This window comes from Coenobita brevimanus, unplaced genomic scaffold (genome assembly GCF_032717465.1).
Source record: "Coenobita brevimanus isolate Jiangsu-jjx unplaced genomic scaffold, ASM3271746v2 jjx.HiC_scaffold_2566, whole genome shotgun sequence".
Taxonomy (NCBI): Eukaryota; Metazoa; Arthropoda; class Malacostraca; order Decapoda; family Coenobitidae; genus Coenobita; species Coenobita brevimanus.
Genome location: NW_027643507.1, coordinates 243,544 through 262,980, shown reverse-complemented (window position 1 = coordinate 262,980; position 19,437 = coordinate 243,544). Strand labels below are relative to the sequence as shown.

The following is a 19,437-nucleotide window of genomic DNA, read 5'->3' as shown; positions in this document are numbered from 1 at the left end:
ACAGCTGAGGAAGAGGTATGTGTTTTGGCTCAGAGCAGCGTGTGTTTTGTCTTCAGTGGTGTGGGGTTGGGAGGAGCAGCTTGGTAAATAGGAGTTTGTGATGTCGGAGGTGACACTGGATTTGGCCCACTTCTGCCTGCTATTTCACATCTTTTGGGGTGTTAGGCATGTCCAGGGGTATACTGCACATGGATTGTTGACCCGTCTGTGTACAAGGCCAAGAGGGACACCGTGAACATGGTACTAAGGAGAAGGACTGTATATATCTGCTGGAATGTCTGTCATTTATACCTAGCCTAGCCTAGACTTTTCAACCTCCTTATTCTATCTTAACTTTGTTTATTTGCCATCAAGCCTTTTTATAGAGCAGAGCTTTGGCTACCATCCTTTTTCTGTAATTTCTTTATTATCATTCCACTTACAGCTCAACCTTTTATCTGTGTTAGCTTTTGAAAGTACCACAGCTAGTATCCATAGGAGTTCTTAAACCATCAGTTCTTTACATTATTGTGTCCCTATTATTCTTGATGTTTTGATGTTGCTTTCAGATTTCTAATATATTGTACTTTTGTGGGCAGCTGAGGTTCTGTATTAATGATAATTATTTTTATTAAAGTTTTGGCTTACCAGCTGTTTGTAACTGTAAGAGATTTTGTTTTTCAGCGTAATAAAATATAAATTTTGCTTCACTTGGGTGCATGTGTGTGCTGTTGTATACAGTATTTCTAATGCTTATATAAACTGTAATATCTGGGGATGGAGATAAAGAATAATGTATGTGTATGCCCTGTGTTATAAAAGACAACTAAGAGGTGTTGGAGTTAGAGTTTGGTACCTGCTATGATGCTAGTGGAGGCAGAGAGACCAACCTAGGTTCTGTCTTTTTCTAATTTATTTCCTCAGTGAGATATCTTTGCTCTAAATCTGCTTATCCCATATGAACATGTAAAATTGGGTCAGGTTGATTATAAAGAAAGATCAATATGATTTGCAGGACGTGTACATTTCGTATGTCATGATAATGCTGGCTTTGTTTAGAAGAGAGGAAGATTGGTATAGTATTAGTCTAGAATTGATTAGCCTGTTCTAGTATGGAGCTGTTTACAACTTTTTCATGGCAGTGTTATGAGCAGCTTTATGTAGAATGAAAAACTTGTCACATATATTGAATACTTACAAAGATTTTTTATCATATGGAAATTGAACATTAGGACACATACAGTTTGGCGTACAGTGTAAGGCTGTGTGCATTAGTTATATTCATAGAATTAATACAGTACCAGTATTTAACATAATTTTCAGTGTTTTTTTACTTGGAGTATAACCCAAGAAGTGAAGGAACATTGTGGTGTGGATGTGGATGTGATAGGAAGCATTAGGAGAAACACTTTGAGGTGGTTTGGCCATGTGGAGAGGATGGAGTGTGAGAGACTGATGCGGAGGATGTATGTGAATGAGGTGGAGGGGGGAGAGAGGTAGAGGGAAGCCAAGGATGAGATGGAGGGATAGAGTGGAGAGGTACTGTATATGAGAGAGGGGGGTGTGAGCTGGGAACAGTGCAGTGAAATGGAGTTGGAAAGGGTGACATGGAGGCAATTTGTTTGTGGCCACCCCTTACAGGATTATGGCATCTGGCAATAGAGAGAGAGATAGATGACCCATTACCAGTGTCCTTTTTTTTTTTCTCTCTCTCTCTCTCTCTCTTTTTTTTTTTTTTTTGTATACCAAGTAATTTCATATTTTGTATCATAAACAGTGTAACAAAGAAAACTTGTACTGGTTATAATTAAATGGTATGTATGTGAACTAGGAGTTGATTAATTCCTTAGCACAAAGCAAGAGGATTAGTTAATGTAACTGCAGATTATCATGACATATAGCTGGTTGTAATAGGTTAATGCTGAAATTGCATTATATAGTATTAACAGCAGTTATAATTTTTGGACTCTGCAGTATATTAAATCTATCTATCTATCTATAGCCCGACGCCCTAATCCCGCAAAGGGTGGCCGCAGACAAAACGCCTCCAAGTCACTCTGTCACCCACCAATTGACTACCCTCCCCCCAACTCACCCCCCCCCTCCCTCATATACCTCTCAACTCCATCCCTCCACCTCATCCTCGGTCTACCCCTCCCTCTCCCTCCCTCCACCTCACCTACATACACCCTCTTAGTCAGTCTTTCATTCTCCATTCTCTCCACATGTCCAAACCACCTCAGTGTATTTCTCCTAATCTATATTAAAGATGTTGGTAAATCCTGGCACACTAAACTCATATTGTATTCCAGCTGTTCTTTGTGTGGTGTTCTGGTGCTGTGGCTACTTATTTTCTCTAGGTTGTTGATTATTGTATAATGTTAGAATAAAACTAATCATTTTGAATTCCTTTTCCAGTGAACCTAAACTAATCTTTTTAAAATTTGTTTTTCAGTGAACCTCACTCTCGGTTCTATGCTGCCCAGATTGTGCCAGCATTTGAATACTTCCACTACCTTGATCTCATTTATAGAGATCTAAAACCAGAAAATTTACTAATAGATAGCCAAGGATACCTCAAGGTTTGTTGTTGTTTTCTTGGGGAGGGGAGGGGAGGAGCATTTTTTTAATTTCCAATATACACATTACAGTTGCAAGGAGTGTCATTTGAAGTTATTGATAGACATATTGAATAGTTTGATAAATTGCAATGCAGGTAACTTTATTATATGGAATGTTTGTAAATTATGTTGAATTTCTTTCCCATACAGTAGGAATGCATTATTGTTCATTATATGCATAAAATGTGTGTATTTTAGTGTATTTGTATATTTAAATTAATGATGTTTATCTTGAATTTAGTCAGACAATGTGCATGTCATTTCAATGATTACTTTTAATATTTCATTACTTTTAATATTTCAGGTGACAGACTTTGGATTTGCCAAGCGAGTCAAAGGACTGACGTGGACATTATGTGGAACCCCAGACTACTTGGCCCCAGAAATCATTCTTTCTAAGGTTAGTTTTTTTCTGATACTTCTGCTGTGTTTAATTTCTCTTTCTATTTGGCCGATTATCTGGACATTGATATTATCCTTATCTGGCTAGAAAGTAGGTGTTTTCTGTAATATATAGATATGTTAGAATACAGAGTATGAAATGGAGAGAGCACAGTAGTCAAGGACTTAGACATAATTATCACACAACATTGTTATAGAAGTTGGTCAGGCATATAGCTTAATTGATACATGTCCATAGTGGTGCTTTTTATATTATGAAGGTTGGGTTTGAACGTTGTGGGGTAGATGTGGATGTGGTTGAAAAGATTAGGAGAAATACACTGAGGTGGTTTGGACATGTGGAGAGAATGGAGAATGAAAGACTGACTAAGAGGGTGTATGTAGGTGAGGTGGAGGGAGGGAGAGGGAGGGGTAGACCGAGGATGAGGTGGAGGGATGGAGTTGAGAGGTATATGAGGGAGGGGGGGGTGAGTTGGGGGGAGAGTAGTCGAATGGTGGGTGACAGAGTGACTTGGAGGCGTTTTGTCTGCGGCCACCCTTTGCGGGATTAGGGCGTTGGGCTATAGATAGATAGATAGATAGGGTTTGAATGTAATACTGAAACTGTTTTGACAGTAACTATGTTGGACATGTGGTTATAAGATTGAGTTGTGATGGCAGTTGTGTTTTGATGGAAGTGATGAAAATGCTAGTGATGTTAGTAGTGTGAAATAGGTATTAGCTGGTTGGTTCCCATTACAGCCATGAGAGTGATTTATGGCAGTTGGTTGATATACTTCTTGTGTTATGAAATGTACTCAGCTACAAGTCCAAGGTGAGAGTCTCAGACTATAGCAGGTAACAAATTGTCAACATTAATGTAATTTTCTCCCATCATGCAGCAGTTTGAACCATCCTGATCATAATCCTGAACCTGTTTCTCATCAAAAGACAGTGGTGGTAGAATCAGTTTAGGCCAGACAACCATAAATACATGTCTAACTGTTGCAAGAAAGTGGCTTGGTGTCACTGGTGGCATGGTTATTCTTTGATCCCCAGACATAATGTGCTGCATTGTAGGGCTGGTGCACTGTCTGTGCTGAAGGGTACAGGGAAGGAAAATTTTACTGTACTGTATTGGGTTTGCACTTAAAAAAGAGAGGCCAGAACACTGGTATAATGATATGGCTAATCTGCTGTGTCAATGATTATGAGGATATTAGTGGTGATGTAGTTATGTGCCATGAATAAATAATATCTGTCAGCTGTAATGCCAGGCTGTGCTCAGAAATGTGTTTGAGCAGCTGGCATGAAGGGCTTCCCCACCAGCCCTTGTTGGCAGTGGTGGATGGATGAGTTTGGTCGGCTGCAGTGACGTTGCAGTCAATCTGTGTTGGACAATATGTGATGAGTGTTGGAGTAAACTTCAGCATACTCAGTGGATGTAAAGGACTAAAGGGGGAAGTTGCTCTCTAAGTTCAGACTAGTCAGTCATGAATGTGGGGATGTTATTGGGGGTACAGTGGAGCGTACTGGAGATGTTAAGTGGCCTGCCCTGTTGTGGATAGGAAACACAGTGGGTGGGAGATTACAGTAATTGTAAGCAAGTTGAAGAAGGTATTAGTATTTTATTTATTTTTTGTAAAAGTGAAAGGTCTAGAATTGGTGGGGTGTGAATTCTGGCTGCTTAGCAGTTGGTAGATACAGTGGAGTGTGGAGGTGAAAAGTGAATACTACAGTACTACTCATCAAGCCATTGGTTATGACATCCCTCCAGTTGTATCTATGTATGCCTTCAAAGCTGGCAGATGTATGGAGGTGGAGGACTGGTATTGGGGCAAATTATTACTTATTTCAGAATTTGGTGAGAAAATAGTGATGCTGGGTGATGACTTAAGTGGACATTTAGATGAGTTCATGGGTCTCAGGGGGTGCTTGGTGGGGTGTGGTATAGCATAAGGAATGTTGAAGGTGAGAGAATACTTAATTTCAGTGATGTATTAACCATGGTTGTATGCAACACATTGTTCGTGGAAAGAGCAGGCAGACTGATGATATATGAATTGGGTGGTGTTGAAAGGCCTACTGATTATTTCCTATTTAGTAAACCTGAATGGAAACATTTCAGTACAGTAACATGAAGGGGATTAGTGAAGATGAATGTCTCTCTTTATGGTAGGTGGGGGCACTCACCATCCACTCACTTGATGTAGTGCTGCTTTGGGTGTCTGCCAATTCTTCTCTTCCATCCTTCCTTTCTGTCTTTCATTCCTTCACTCTTTCCTTCTCCTTCTGCAGACGGGTGACTTTACACTCTCTCTTCTGTCTTTCTTTCCTTCATTCTTTCCTCTACCTTCTGCTTATGGGTAACTCTACACTGAATGACAAACCAAATTATTTCCTGTACACCAGGGAACCATTTACTACGCTGGATGGTAACCATATAACCAAATTATGGCATCTGGTGGCTTAGTGGGTAATTAAGGTGCTCCAATTGGATTGAGCCTGTGTGCTGTAGGTTTATATCCAAGGGGTGGTTGGGGTTTATTGTTTACGTAATGCCACTGAGGGATGAGTAAGACTGATCACTCTCATCTTAAATGTCAGGACCAACTTGCCTAGCCCAGGGTTCCTATGCTCCTCATGGGGTGACATAGGATTGGATGATGGATGGATATATGAATGTATCTCACAATTTAAGTCATTTTCTGAAAAGAAGTAGGAAGAAGAGCAATGCATATGTTCCAAGGAGAAGCTTTTTCCTAAACAGAGAGCAAAAGTTGGGATTTTTGCTCATCTTTAACTCGTTTTCATTCTTTAATGGAAGTGATATTGTAAAAAACTAAGAACATAGTCAAAAGGAACATTCTGTTGCCTGCAAAGAGACGTCAAGTATAAAGGTGAATGAATTAAGTGCAAAACTCGTCATGACATAAGTATATTCAGTGTTGTAGGAATGGTATGTGGAAGAATTATTGTAGAGTATATTCAGTGTTGTAGGAAAGGTATGTGGTGGAATTATTGTAGAGGAAGGGCTGATCGAGATGACCTAGCTAGGCTTAGATCAGGACATCACCCAGCCCTCCAAAGTTATCAGTTTATATTTGATTTAGTTATAATCACATATGACATGTATCCCACTTGTAGAATAGGTCCACACAACATAACACACATAATGGAGCACTGTGCAGCACACGCATCCCGGAGATGCAGACGCAACATCAGTGGTGGATGAAATCTGTGGGATGACCCCGTAGAGGTGGTTGCTTATTTGCAGTCAACAGATCTACTTGGTCAGGTGGACCGAGGGTAAGCAACAGCAACAGCAACAAGACACCATAGCATTGATGTTGCAAGTGCATTGAGGAAACTTCATATATATATCCAGAGTAAACCCCATAATTTTGAGTGATTAATTAGGGACAGTGGCTGTGGGTTATGTTTGAGATTCATGTTTGTCCTTAATGATGAGTGTGCTAGTTGAGTTGAGTGACACAGTCACTCTGCTTTATTGAAGCCAGTGTTCTTGTAAGTGTAGGTAATGTTGGAACTCTCCTGCTGCATTTGAGTTTTGGGGTGCAGTGAAGGTATTGTCAAGTCATCAAAGGGGGAAGAGTTGGTAGGTTGTGGAGGGAGGTGGTTGAAAAGTGAGGGTGAAAGGACTGAGCCCTATAGAACACCACTGGGGAATATTCTAAATAAAAATCTTTGTTCAAAGCTGAAAACTTGGATATGTTTCCTGAGAGGATGGTGGTTAACCACTTCTTGTTATTGTCTTCCATGTTGATCTCCAGGTATTTGATGATCAGGATATGTCTTGGTACTGTGTCAATAGCTTTACAGTATTTATGTCTGTTAGTTTTTGTATGATTCTTAGATATATGAAAGAGTTAATGAGAAATATGGTATGAGGTTTTAATGTGAAAACAGCAAAAAATGCTCTGAGAGGCTGAGCCTTTTGAAGTAAATTGTAAAGATTTGCCAGGAGGTTGCATGAGAGTGAGGTAACCAGTAATAGAAGAGGTAGACGAAGTGTGAGTTGGGGGAATGAAGTGACAGGTCACATGAGGGAGGGAATGAGAAATGTCTCGATAAGAGGGATCACTGCCTAATTTGGATGAAAATGCTTGGAGGTTTTGTTGTTAAAACCACCTTTCCCACAGCATCAAGCAATAAGTGGAAAGCTCATCTGCTTTTCGGTCATTTAACCCCTTTGGGTTGAGGTTCCTCAATTTGCTGAATGAGAATGCCTGACAGTAGCTAAAGTAAGATAATATGGTGTCCCCATATCCATAAAGAAGCTGAATAATCCTCCAACAATGCCAATGTAAATATTGGAATGCCTAAGTCATTTCCAAAGGGTTAATAAGTATATGTATATTACATTACGTTAATAATTTACAAATATAGTAATTGCCATTCATTGTCACTCATTGTAATGTGGCCCCAGACTCATCTGGATGTCCCAGTGAACTGCAGGCTGAAGTAACCCTTTTCCTGCACTCCACCATCCTCCTTTCAGAGGACAGGGATGGATTTAAGGGACATTTATATAATCTGGCAGTGGAAGGTGTCTCTCTGTAGCATCTTCTTGCAGTTTACCAACAACTTTTATAACTGCAGTATTATTAATAGACATTTTCCTTCATTTTTGGTTCTGTATATGCTGTTCTGTTTGTTGTATGAGAAGATAGTAATTTGATGAATGTACACCATTTACTATTGTGGGTGGTAATCACATATATATATATAACAAGTAAATATATATTTGATGGGCCAGTGTGATGGAGCAGTGAAGTGTTAAATGATGGAAAGGTGGATGGATATATATACTACAACAATCATGTGTAATAATTTCTATCACAAGAACATAGTGTTTTAATACCTGTGGCTCTTTCTTGACAGGGCTACAACAAGGCAGTGGATTGGTGGGCTTTAGGAGTACTCGTGTATGAGATGGCTGCTGGATACCCACCCTTCTTTGCTGATCAGCCCATACAAATATACGAAAAAATTGTATCAGGGAAGGTAAGAGCTATGACATGCCAACAGGAGTAAGACTATGTAAACATCATTATTATGCTCATCATGTCGCACTGTTAATCAAGTAGTATCCTACATTGATGTGTTAAAAAATGTATAGGCTATACCAGCATATATACATGCTAGTAGATAAAAAGTATGCACACTCACACACACAGTAAAGTCTTGCTGTTGTGTATATTGGATTAATTACAAGAAGACTCAGTGTTGATTTAAGCAAAAGGTTAACTGCACTGATTATATCATTATGTCTATCTATCAGTTCATTGTCAGATGGCTTAATCCTGTAGGGGGTGGCAATAAATGAATTGCCATTATACTATCCTGTTTTTAGCTATCTGGCTGCCATCTCCAGCTCACATTCCTTTTTCTCGTAAACATAAGTCTCTCAAATATCCAGTGTAATTCAGCAAAACTCAGTGCTGGATACTGCAAAATGCCGGATATTACGTCGGTACCTCCAGTTGGCTATCCATTGGGCATTGAACCAGATAATATGTCACCACCCTAAGCTATCCGTCTTGACCCGCTATCCTAAAAACTTTCCTACAATACACTCAGTCTTCGTAAATCGTGTCAATTTGAGTCTGGACCACTGCCGTGATTTATGAATAATAACTTTTATGTGAAAAATTAATTTGGGTCTGGACTTTGGCCAACCCGCCCCCACAGCACCCTACCTACACCTATCTAGGCACCATCAAACACAAACGTACAAATTTAGGAATATTCAGTGCATGTATTAAATAGAAATAAGCCATGTTAAGGGATCTCACCTTAATCCTATGACGAAATTGCTTAAGTGAATGGAGTGGGGTGGTGTTGGGAAGAACTTAGAACCTCTCAGTACTTGTTCTTCCCAAACTCTTTCGCCAGCTTTGAAAACTTCTCTCCCCTCTCAACACGACAAGTGAGCTCCAAACGTTGACTGTACAACAACTGCGGCAGTTTCTTGACGCCATACTGCTTAGAGCGCTTCATTGGGGGGTCGGGAGGGGCCTTGGCAGGTAGGAGGTGGGGGGAAGTTGCACAAAAAGGCAGGTAACTCTCGTACTCCACGGCAACGGTCTGTAGTCTGCGGACTGGCGGGACAAGAAGAGCAACAACATGGCGGCATTAGTATGCACATATGCCAACAGGGACGCGCGGTGATTGTTTGTTGGGTCGCGATTTTCAGTTTGAATGCCGCGGTTTACGGTTCTCCTCAGAAAAGGCCCACTTGGGTGCCTAGATCCGTGATTTTCGTGACTTAACAGTGATTTAAGGTTGGCAGCAGTCTGATGGCCACCTAGCCTTGATTTATGAATCCGTAATTTATGAACACTTGGTTTACGAGGATTGACTGTATTACCCATGAGTAAAAGATTAAAATTAAACATAAAATACATACAGTATTGACACAGTACATGTAGTACAGTAATACAGTACATAATTTAATCGTACATATCATAAGTAATATAAACAGTAATCATATACAGGTATAATTACGAGTGAGCAAGCGAAGGAAAGTCTACTGTCGGAGTAAGGACAACAGAGCGAATATGAGCAACCTGGCACACCATCACACTTTGCAGAGGATAATAACTTTTAACTTATGGCAGATAGAAACCTGATTCCATTTAATATGGTGCATACACTCAATATAATTCATGTTAGCCCATACCCTCGGTCATAAGAATGTAAGAACCATGCTATATCTGTGATTTTCCTGAGGAGTGTGTAGCAGAAAACTGAAACTTGATAATATTAAAAAATTAATTTAAAAAGATTTAATGTCGTGACATAAGGTGTTTATGCAATGAAATTAAATATAGATTAAATAGATGAAAAAATGCTTTCAACTTTTCTGTATCTTGGGGGTGAAATTCCATAGAGTAGACACCCATTTTCCAGCAGTTTTCTGTTTATTGGCAAGACTTACAGCCAAGATTGTCTTGTGTGTGTTTTGGGGTGTGCCTGTGTGCAGATTGAGCCCGGTGTCTGAGCCTTATGATACACATTACCTCTGAAAAGTGCATCGTACCACTGATAGCTTCCTGTTTCTGAGCTGGATGTTGCCTAATTTTGCCAGATATTGTTTTAACAGAACTGAGTCAAAAGCATGAGATAATGTAATGGGACAGAAATTGTGATGACAGATAATTGAGAGTTTAGTGTACTTGTACCACTTTACTGTATCACTGCATCTCATCCTCAGTCTTCCCCTATCCTTCCCCCATTCACATGTGCTCATACTATCAGTTTTATATGTGTATATTGAACTGCAATCCAGTACATCCAGGAAAAGTCTAGTGCAGCCATGTAAGTTTGAGATAGTGAAAAGTGTGCCTACTGATACAATGCTGCTGCTGTAATGCAGTACATGTAAGTAATACAGAAAGAAATAAGGATGCATAGCAGTGAATCATTAATTAATTTTGTCATGGAAGTATATACAAGAATACATTAAGTCCTCTTCATAAAGCATCCTTTTTGTTATTCCATTTTGCTTTTAAGTATACACTAATCTACAGAAAAAGATTGCCCTCAAGGTTGATTGCTAACGGTGAAGTGGATTGGCCAGTTTTACCATTTTAATGCACTACAGTTCTTTGACTTTACTTTGGCCCAGCTTTTTGCCCTGTTGCAGATTACCTCACATAATTCAGTGGCAGAATAAAATATAGTGGCTCTACAGTCTTTTCATAGCACTTCTTCATGACTAGCGTCATATTCTAGTGTCAGTCTCTTGTTAGAACTCAGTAATCAAGTTGGAGAGATGGCAATTTTTGGCCAGGTTCGAGTAAAACAATTATAGTTATACAAATATCAGTATACTGTAGTTGTGTTATTCCAGAACTCGTACATAAATTGTAGAAATGCCTGATTATAAACTAGATGCTTGTAATTTTAGGTAAATTTCCTTCACTGATGTCCTGTCCTTTCAACAAACAGAATATATAACTGTTCAGTTTGATGATGATGAGGAAATAATGTAAATTGCGTTAGAGCTCACAGGTGTTAACAATAACATTCATGTTATGCAGTATTAAATTTGAAAGTTCTGTTGTGTATCTTTAGGTCTCTGCCCCCTAACCCTCAGCTTCTGTGTAAACTAATAATAATATCTTGTGATTACACATACAGCAAAAGTCCGGTAATACGAATGGCAGGGGACCGAGGGTCTTTCAAACTATTGGTTTTTTCGGACTATTGGGAGGGACCTCTGAAAACATTAGACATATGTACACTCACGATCACTAATTCCTGCCCAGGGGTGTCCCCTTCCTACCCCTGTATACCCAGGGAAGAGGGGAGGGGGGGACGAAACAAGCTCCACCTGCCACTATCCCAGCTCCCGACCCTCCCCCATACCCCTACCTAACCCCCACCCCACCTGTCATACTATTCATCTTCACCTCTACAATAGAGGTGAAGATGAATAGTTTCATGCTGGTACATCCAAGGCCAAGAGCAAGTCCAAGCCAGATAAATCCTTAGATAAAGCCCTGAAAATTTTGAAAAAAGACCAGATAAAATAAAAAAAAATTCGCCTTGACAAATTCAGAGTATTGGGATTTGCAGATTATTGGAGGCCGAAGTAGAGGACTTTTACTGTATTATGAAAATTCTTTACTCATGTCCCATTACAATTCAGTTAGAGCCCAGTGTATGGTATAATTTGTTATTATTAATAGACACCTCAGTTGCTCGATTGATAGGGGTCTTGGATCAGAAGAGAATATTCACTAACCAACGATGGTTTCAGCCCAAGAAGTGTCCATAGGTATTTCTGTCACATAACTCTGGCAAGGAAACAGGGTAGCTTCCTGTGGCATTAATGATGTGGACCACAGTAGCCTAGCCTCAGGTTCTTCTATGCCTTACATGGGGAGTACTGAAGCACCAGCTATTTGTTGTAATTATTATTGCAAGTGTGTTGGAGCCATTATAAATGATACGTATGATTTATCACTCGGAGCAAGTTCTGAGACTGTACTCAGTTTCATTTCACTTGACAGAACAGGGCCTTTCCTACAACTTGAATACAGGGAGGTCACAGAGTTATGAGTACTATAGTTTAGTTACCCCAAAATCAGCTTGTTAAGTGAATGCTTGTACATCAAATTACATTACCTTTAAAAAGACTTGGTTCCTGACCACCACCACATTACACCTACACTGCCATGTATGACAGTTTTAAACAAGAATAAATTTAGTTACACCTAAAGCACATATAGCAATAACATTTGACCTATAATAATGTATAAGTACTGTAATGGAAGCAGAATGAAAGAGAAAATAGTATAGGAATATACTGTATATGTACACTTACTGTACTTGAACAGTATACGGTACAAATGTTTGAGTTCATTGGGGTTGAGCTGCCCTTCTGTCACTTCACCACTGTTTGGAAGGCATGAAGTAAGAAGCAGAGCGAGCTCATTGTATATCACTATCATCATCATCATCTGGACCTCCTTTCCCACTCAAGGGCAGGCTGAGATGTAGCAACATCCAGAGAGCCCAAGTTTGCCCAGTCCAATGGGCCACATTTCCATTCACTCATCATTCAAGTCCCCAGAATCCTGGCTCTGTCTGATATGCCAAAAAATGTTCACCACATTCTGTAGCTTCACATAAAGGTATCCAATAGAGTCGATCATTTAGATAATACCGTACCTGTGCGTACAGCCCTTTACACCAAATATGACCAAAGTGAGTGCAAGAGAGAATGAGAGTGAGGCAGCTTGTGGAAGAGTGGGAAGGAGGGGTGCATAGAGCTCACAAACTTTCCCCCAAGACATCAGTGTCATGTTATTCCACACTTTGTCCAGCTAGCTTTGCAGCTGTGCATGTCTTGAGTTTTCATTATGTAGGCCTCTTAATTGATTCATGGATTCTCAACTGGCCATTGTAACTTTGGATTTTCAGTACTTGTAATGCCAGAAAGTGCCCAGTACATGCCAGCATTATAACACTTGATTCTTGTATAACTAGGCCTCCTGCACTAAGTTGTGGTTGCATGAAATATGATAAACCTTATTTTTGAGGTAGGAATGAGTCTTCTTGGTGATGTATCAGATTGACCCACCACTTGGCCATCATCATAGGTGAAAGAGGCTGGGAAGCTTCATCAAGATGTACTCTAACTTAATCACAACCTTGTTATTACAGGTGCAGTTCCCTGGTCACTTCTCTTCTGACCTGAAGGATCTGTTAAGGAATCTACTGCAGGTTGACCTGACCAAGCGGTATGGAAACCTCAAGAATGCTGTTAATGATATCAAGAATCACAAGTGGTTTGCATCGACAGACTGGATTGCTGTATATCAAAGGAAGGTAAGATTGATCCAATGTATGCCCTGCTTTTTCTCACTGAAAAAGTACCGAAAGGTGGGCTGTTCAACTCACCGATTGGCTATTTTTTGTTGCACTAAGGTTTGTAGTGCAACATTTAGGGCACTTAAAAAGCTTTACTGTATGGGTAATGAAACACAAATGATTCAACATAGAAAAACACAGAAAAGGCATATTGGGGGGGGGAGGGAAGTTATGTTTATCAACACCTGATGTGGGGCAGTTGGACTTGGTGGGCTTTCATTCGAGGTTTTCATTCAAGTTGCTTCGACCTTTGATGCCTTCTTGCCCAGTACTGTCCATTAGTTGTGTGCCTTCAGGAGGCCCGCCTCTCTGCTCCCCCTGCTTCAATTCGAATCGAAGCAGCCAGAAGAAGTTTGGTTATATACGTTGATTGGTCCTCCTTCAATCCATGACAGCTGTTAGCATTGAGCCCTGGAAACAATATTTGCACTAAGGTACTTGCTGCTGGCAGTGATGGAAAACATGATAGATGTTGAACTCTTTATCGTATTCATGATAATCTCCTCATGTTTTTTACCGTACCTGAATATCCAGAGCTTTCCCGTAGGATCATCCGTGATGTTGGTTTTGCCATAATTAACAATGTTTGGAGGGGGTGCTCCCCTAAGGCTGTCTTCTACCTTTTTAAAGTTGGCCACTATGACCTCTTCAGAGACAGCAGCCTGCTTCCTCAAAATATTTTGGCATATCCTGGAGGACAGCAGGACTTTTATGTCTCTTCAGGAAGCCATGTACTCAGTCTGTACTTGGAAGATTATCCTTGAAATCTGCGATGTAATCTTTACAACTGTCCAGATAGTACTGATGAAGTTGCAGCATATAAATTGCCCCAAAGTGCCAAGGCAAATTGCCTGAGTCAAATTGCCCCTTTAGTCTAAAATCATATTATTTTATAAACAAAAGCAGCTAACTTACTCTGGTAGGTGGATAAACATTAATGACACTCAGTTTGTTATTATATATCCAAGGGACAGTGGAGGAAAATACAGTTAATCTTGTCTTTATTGTTGTAAGTTACAGCTAAAAAAAATGTGAAAATAACAGAATGAGAAATTGATCACAGTTCACTGACCTTCAGCAAGCTGTCCCTAAATTTAATTTACAATATAAATTAGCAATTTCAGATTATAGCACCATATGAGAGTGTCAGATATACCCCTTTTTACACTGTCTGACCACCTGAGTCTCATTACTCCTTATTGAGTCTAATTGCCTCAGGTGAGTCGAATAGCCCCATCATACGGTAAGTAATGGTGGCAGTAGAATTACAGTAGAAGTTTGCATGATCTTAGTGGAAGGTTTTAATTTCCAGTGTCTTCAACACAAAATATGGTCACTAATTTCACTCTTGTAGCATTACTGGTATATGATTACCAATCAAGGTCTGTTCACTCTGCACTAAGGTTTTTGTTTCCCCTTACCTCTGAAACTCACTCATACACACCTTAGTTGAAGCTTCCTCACCATGGATGCAGTGCACTCCAGTCTGCAAGAATAACTAGGCAATAAAAATGCATCTAACTGTATTTTTTTTTTTTAAATACCTGTATATTTAATTATTATAAATGAAGTCCATTGCACTAGCTCTTTTCCTGCAGTTATGCCAGATGCTTAGATAGATGTGCTTAGAATTCAGAAAGCAGCCATAGGACATTACCAGATCTGAACTGTATTTCTGTTGAAAGTAAGGCAATAAATTTTAGATGCTTAAGGACTGTATACAGTGATCGTATTTTACTTTTACACTATTTATATTTTAACTTTCTCTTACTTTATGCGGTGTATACTAACTAATGCATGTTGCTATACTGTATTTATTTGCTTACCGTAAAGTAGATGTAATACACTACTTGCTTTTACTTTGGGAGCTACTTGAGAATAACATTTATGGGAACTAGCTATATAACCAGTCTTTACTGTGATGTAAAGGTAAGCCTATATAATATCTACTGCATATATATATATATATATATATATATGTATCATCATCATGATCATGATCATCACCAACCGTTGAATGTCCACCGCAGGACCGGCCTATCCCAACAGAAGTATATATCTATATGTGTGTACTGTATGTATCTATCTATCAATCAATCAATCAGTCAACCTATCTATCTATCTATCTATCTATCTATATAATATGTACATAGAGAGAAAGTAAGAGAGATATCAGAAGTCCCATTGAGTGATGAGCAGGGTGGCTTTAGGAGTGGCAAGGGATGTGTGGATCAAATATTTGCAGTGAGGCAGATAGTGGAGAAGGCTTTTAAGAAGGACTATAAGGTGTTTATGGCATTTATGGGTCTGGAGAAAGCATACGACAAAGTAGACAGAGAAGGATTGTGGAAGGTTTTGCACATGTACAGTGTAGATGGTAAGCTGCTAGGTGCCATCAAGAGTTTTTATGATGGTAGTGAGGTATGTGTAAGGGTAAATGGGCATGTAAATGAATGGTTCACGATCATTGTGGGCGTGCAACAAGGTTGTGTGATGTCCCCATAGTTGTTCGATATATATGTGGATGAGGTGATGAGAGAAGTAACAATACGAGTGATGGAGAGAGGGATGGCATTGGTAATGAATGATGATGAACGGAATATGGTATCTCACATTTGTTGTACACTGATGATGCAGTGCAACTTGCAAATACCGGACAAGAGCTTGGTAGACTAATGCAGAGTTTTGCTGATGTCTATGAGCATCATGCCTTGAGAGTAAACATAGAAAAGAGTAAAGTGATGGTAATCAAGTGAGAAGGTGACTCTTAGTGTGATATTTAAGTGAATGGAGAGAGAGACTGAATTGGTGAGAGAGTTCAAATACCTGGGTACAGTGACAGAAAAGAGAGGAAAATGTGCAAAAGAAGTGGAAAGTAGAGTGACAAGGGAAGGAAGGTAGCTGGTGCTATGGAGGCCTTGATAATAAACAGAGGCTTGAGTGTTGCTGCTGCACAAGGCTTACGCGAAGGAGTGTCAGTGCCAGTTTTAACATATGGATATGAGACGATGGTGTGGCATGAAAGTGAAAAGTCAAAAGTGTGAGAGCAGTGGAGATGGGACTGCTGAGGGAATGTGTGTGGAGTAGAGAGAAATGGATAGGATATGAAGTAATGTGACTCGTGAAGGATGGAGAGTGAGGGAGTCTGTGGACACCAGAATTGTAGAGAGTGTACTGAGATGGTATGGTCATGTGGAGAGAATGGATAAACAATAGAGTGGTGAAAAAGGTATATCTGAGCAAATTTGAAGGAGGGAGGAGGTGAGGTAGGCCAAGGAGAAGATGGAGGGATGGTGGATGAATGTGTAAGGAAGAGAGGTATTGAAGTTGGTGAGGCTGGGGACTGACAGGAGATCAAGATGGCTTGGTAAATGTTGTGAGAAGAAGTGCATGATCAGTCATTTGGCACCCCTTTTAAACATGACAGCGTTGGGATTGGCTCTATCGGATACATTTATGTGAAGCTACAGAACCTGGTGAAAGTTTTTGGCATATCAGATAAAGCCAGGATTCCAGGGGCTTGAATGATGAATGAATGGAAGCATGGCCCATTGGAGTGGGCAAACTTGGACTGTCTGGATGTTGCTACTCCTCACCCTGCCCTAGGATGGGAAAGGAGGTCCAGATGATGGTGATGACGACATATGTATATATATATATATATATATAATTTTTATTTATATATAGATGCCTGATATGTATATATATATATATATATATATATATATATATATATATCTATCTATTGCCAGACACCATAATCCCTTAAGGGGTGGCCATTTGACTTTGAGTTATTTGTTTTACAGGGAGAGGCACTAACCTTCCACCAACCCACTTGACACGTAGGGAGCACGTATGGTTTGGTTATATGGTTACCACCCAGCGTTGTAAATGGTTTCTTGGCTTACAGGAAACCATTTGGCTTGTCACTCAATGTAAAGCCACCTGTAAAGGAAAGAAAAGCAATAAGAAGTGACAGGAAAGATGGGAGAAACAGGAAGAGAGGAGGGCAGGCACAGAAAAAGAATGGTAAAGGCTAAGGAAGACATAGGCAGCACTACATCAAGTGAGTGGATGATTGTTGCCAGCACCAACCACCAATAATAACCAATAACCAATAAATAATAACCAGTAATAAATAATAAACAATAAACAATAAATCAACGGAAATACATAACATACGAACATCCTAAATATTTCGGGGGCTGAATGTTTACAAAATTTTGGCAAGGACACGAAAAAACCCGACATCCTTTAAATATCTGCAAACAACAATATTCTCCCACCAAACTACACTTATTTATCTCCACTGCCATGTATAACAACAGTAAGCAGAATTAAGTGGGGAAATTAGCTGTAAGTAAGGAAAATATGGAGGCAGAGCAGGATACTTAACTTACTACGCCAGCCATCTTCGACGTCAAATCTTACAAGGATGCCAAATATCATCTCAATACAGCCACTTTCCCTCACATGCGTACACCCAAATAATCTCTAGTTGCTTCTCTAACACCAGTGAGTAGAATTATGTCAGTAAATTAGATGGAAGCGCCGAAAAACGAATCAGGGCAGAATACCTAAGCTAGCCTTCTTCGACGTCTGTTCTTCCATTTACACCACCATTCATTCAGTCACCTCAAAACACGAATATTTCTTTCACATACTTACTCCCTAGTACACTCCATTAACTTATTTAATATTAACGAGCAGAATTATGCACGTAAATCAGATGCTAGAGGTAAAATCATGGAAGTGGACCAGGATACTCACGAAGCCAGCCTTCTTCAACGTCTGCTTGGAATTTGTTGCCCTTTCTGATCATGAAACACGAATACTCACTAGAAATGCTCACCTCTATGTTATCTCCATTGCCATATCTAATTTTCACAAGCACAATAATACAAGTAAATTAACTGTAACTGCTTGAAAATGTGGAATCAAGGCAGGATACTCACCTCATCACTCCTAAATGTTCTCTTGAAACATCCAAGTTTATAATAAACAATATATATATATATATATATTTTTTTTTCACGCCATGGGTGGGATAAAGAAAGGTAAATGCGTAATCGACGGGTTAAGCATGGTTTATTTGTAGTTATGGTATGTGGTGGTTTAGAGGTTAGAATGCCCCATTATGGAGTGACAGAATTGCACAAGTTCTATCCCCAAGTAGTGACTATGAATCTGTATGCCTGTCAGTCTGTCTCTATGTTTATTTATCAGTCTAGCTGTTTATCTATTTGTCTGTCTCGAGATATCTTAATACTGTAAATGATCATCACAAATGGATCACCTCTGTGTTACCATATCCTCTGCCATTTGGTTGCCCTTCATCCAGTTTACACCTTTTCTGAAATCTCTCTCCATTCCCTCCTTCCATCTCATCATCAGTCTCCCCCTTCCCCTCCCACACATGCACATTTCCAGCCAGTCTCTTACTTTCTGCTCCTCCACATGGCCAGACCATCTCAAAATGCTTTCATGCTCATCATCATTAGCACCACAACTTCCTTTCACTTTATCATTTGTTGTTGCTTATGAATTTGCTTGTAATTTTAGCAAACCTTATTACAAGGATGTCAATACCTCATAGTTATTATTATTGTTGCTGTGGCATGTTAGGTGTACCTGTTATTCCAAAACCTTAAGCAGATGAATCCCAAATGGTGATGATGGTATTAATGATATTTTTTTTCGCAGGTTGAGTGAAATGGCACATTGGAGCAAGTGGTGTACCAGAGCCATGTGCGAGTGGATCCCAGATGACGATGTAGGGAAGTGTAGCTTTGGCCAGGGAACTGAGTTGGTAGGATGTGCTGTGGGTAACCCAGGGATTCAGGTTCAGACAGGCCCAAAATGGGCACAAAACAGGAAGGTTTGGCTCTTCTGTCAGTGTTCAGGTTTGGAATTTTCATAATTTTGTTCCCTCTCCAAATAATTGCAGCCAAACCTAGATCTAGGTATAGCATGGTTAAGGATAGCATAAAATTTCTTGAGTGCTATAGTCCTTTCACGCAAGAAGTCCGTTCAGGGTGGGGCCCACCTG

General features: G+C 39.8%; 1 protein-coding gene across 1 annotated transcript; it reads left to right on the top strand.

The window, feature by feature from the left end:
* Window positions 1–2,434: 2,434 nt before the first annotated feature.
* LOC145389867 (cAMP-dependent protein kinase catalytic subunit 1-like) lies at window positions 2,435–19,132 on the top strand (the record flags this gene model as incomplete). The annotated part of the gene is made up of 5 exons (XM_080264995.1): window positions 2,435–2,561; window positions 2,905–3,000; window positions 7,887–8,009; window positions 13,182–13,346; window positions 19,092–19,132. Coding segments are annotated over 5 exons (520 nt in total), but the record flags the coding sequence as incomplete, so codon positions are not given.
* Between the last annotated feature and the right edge of the window lie 305 nt (window positions 19,133–19,437).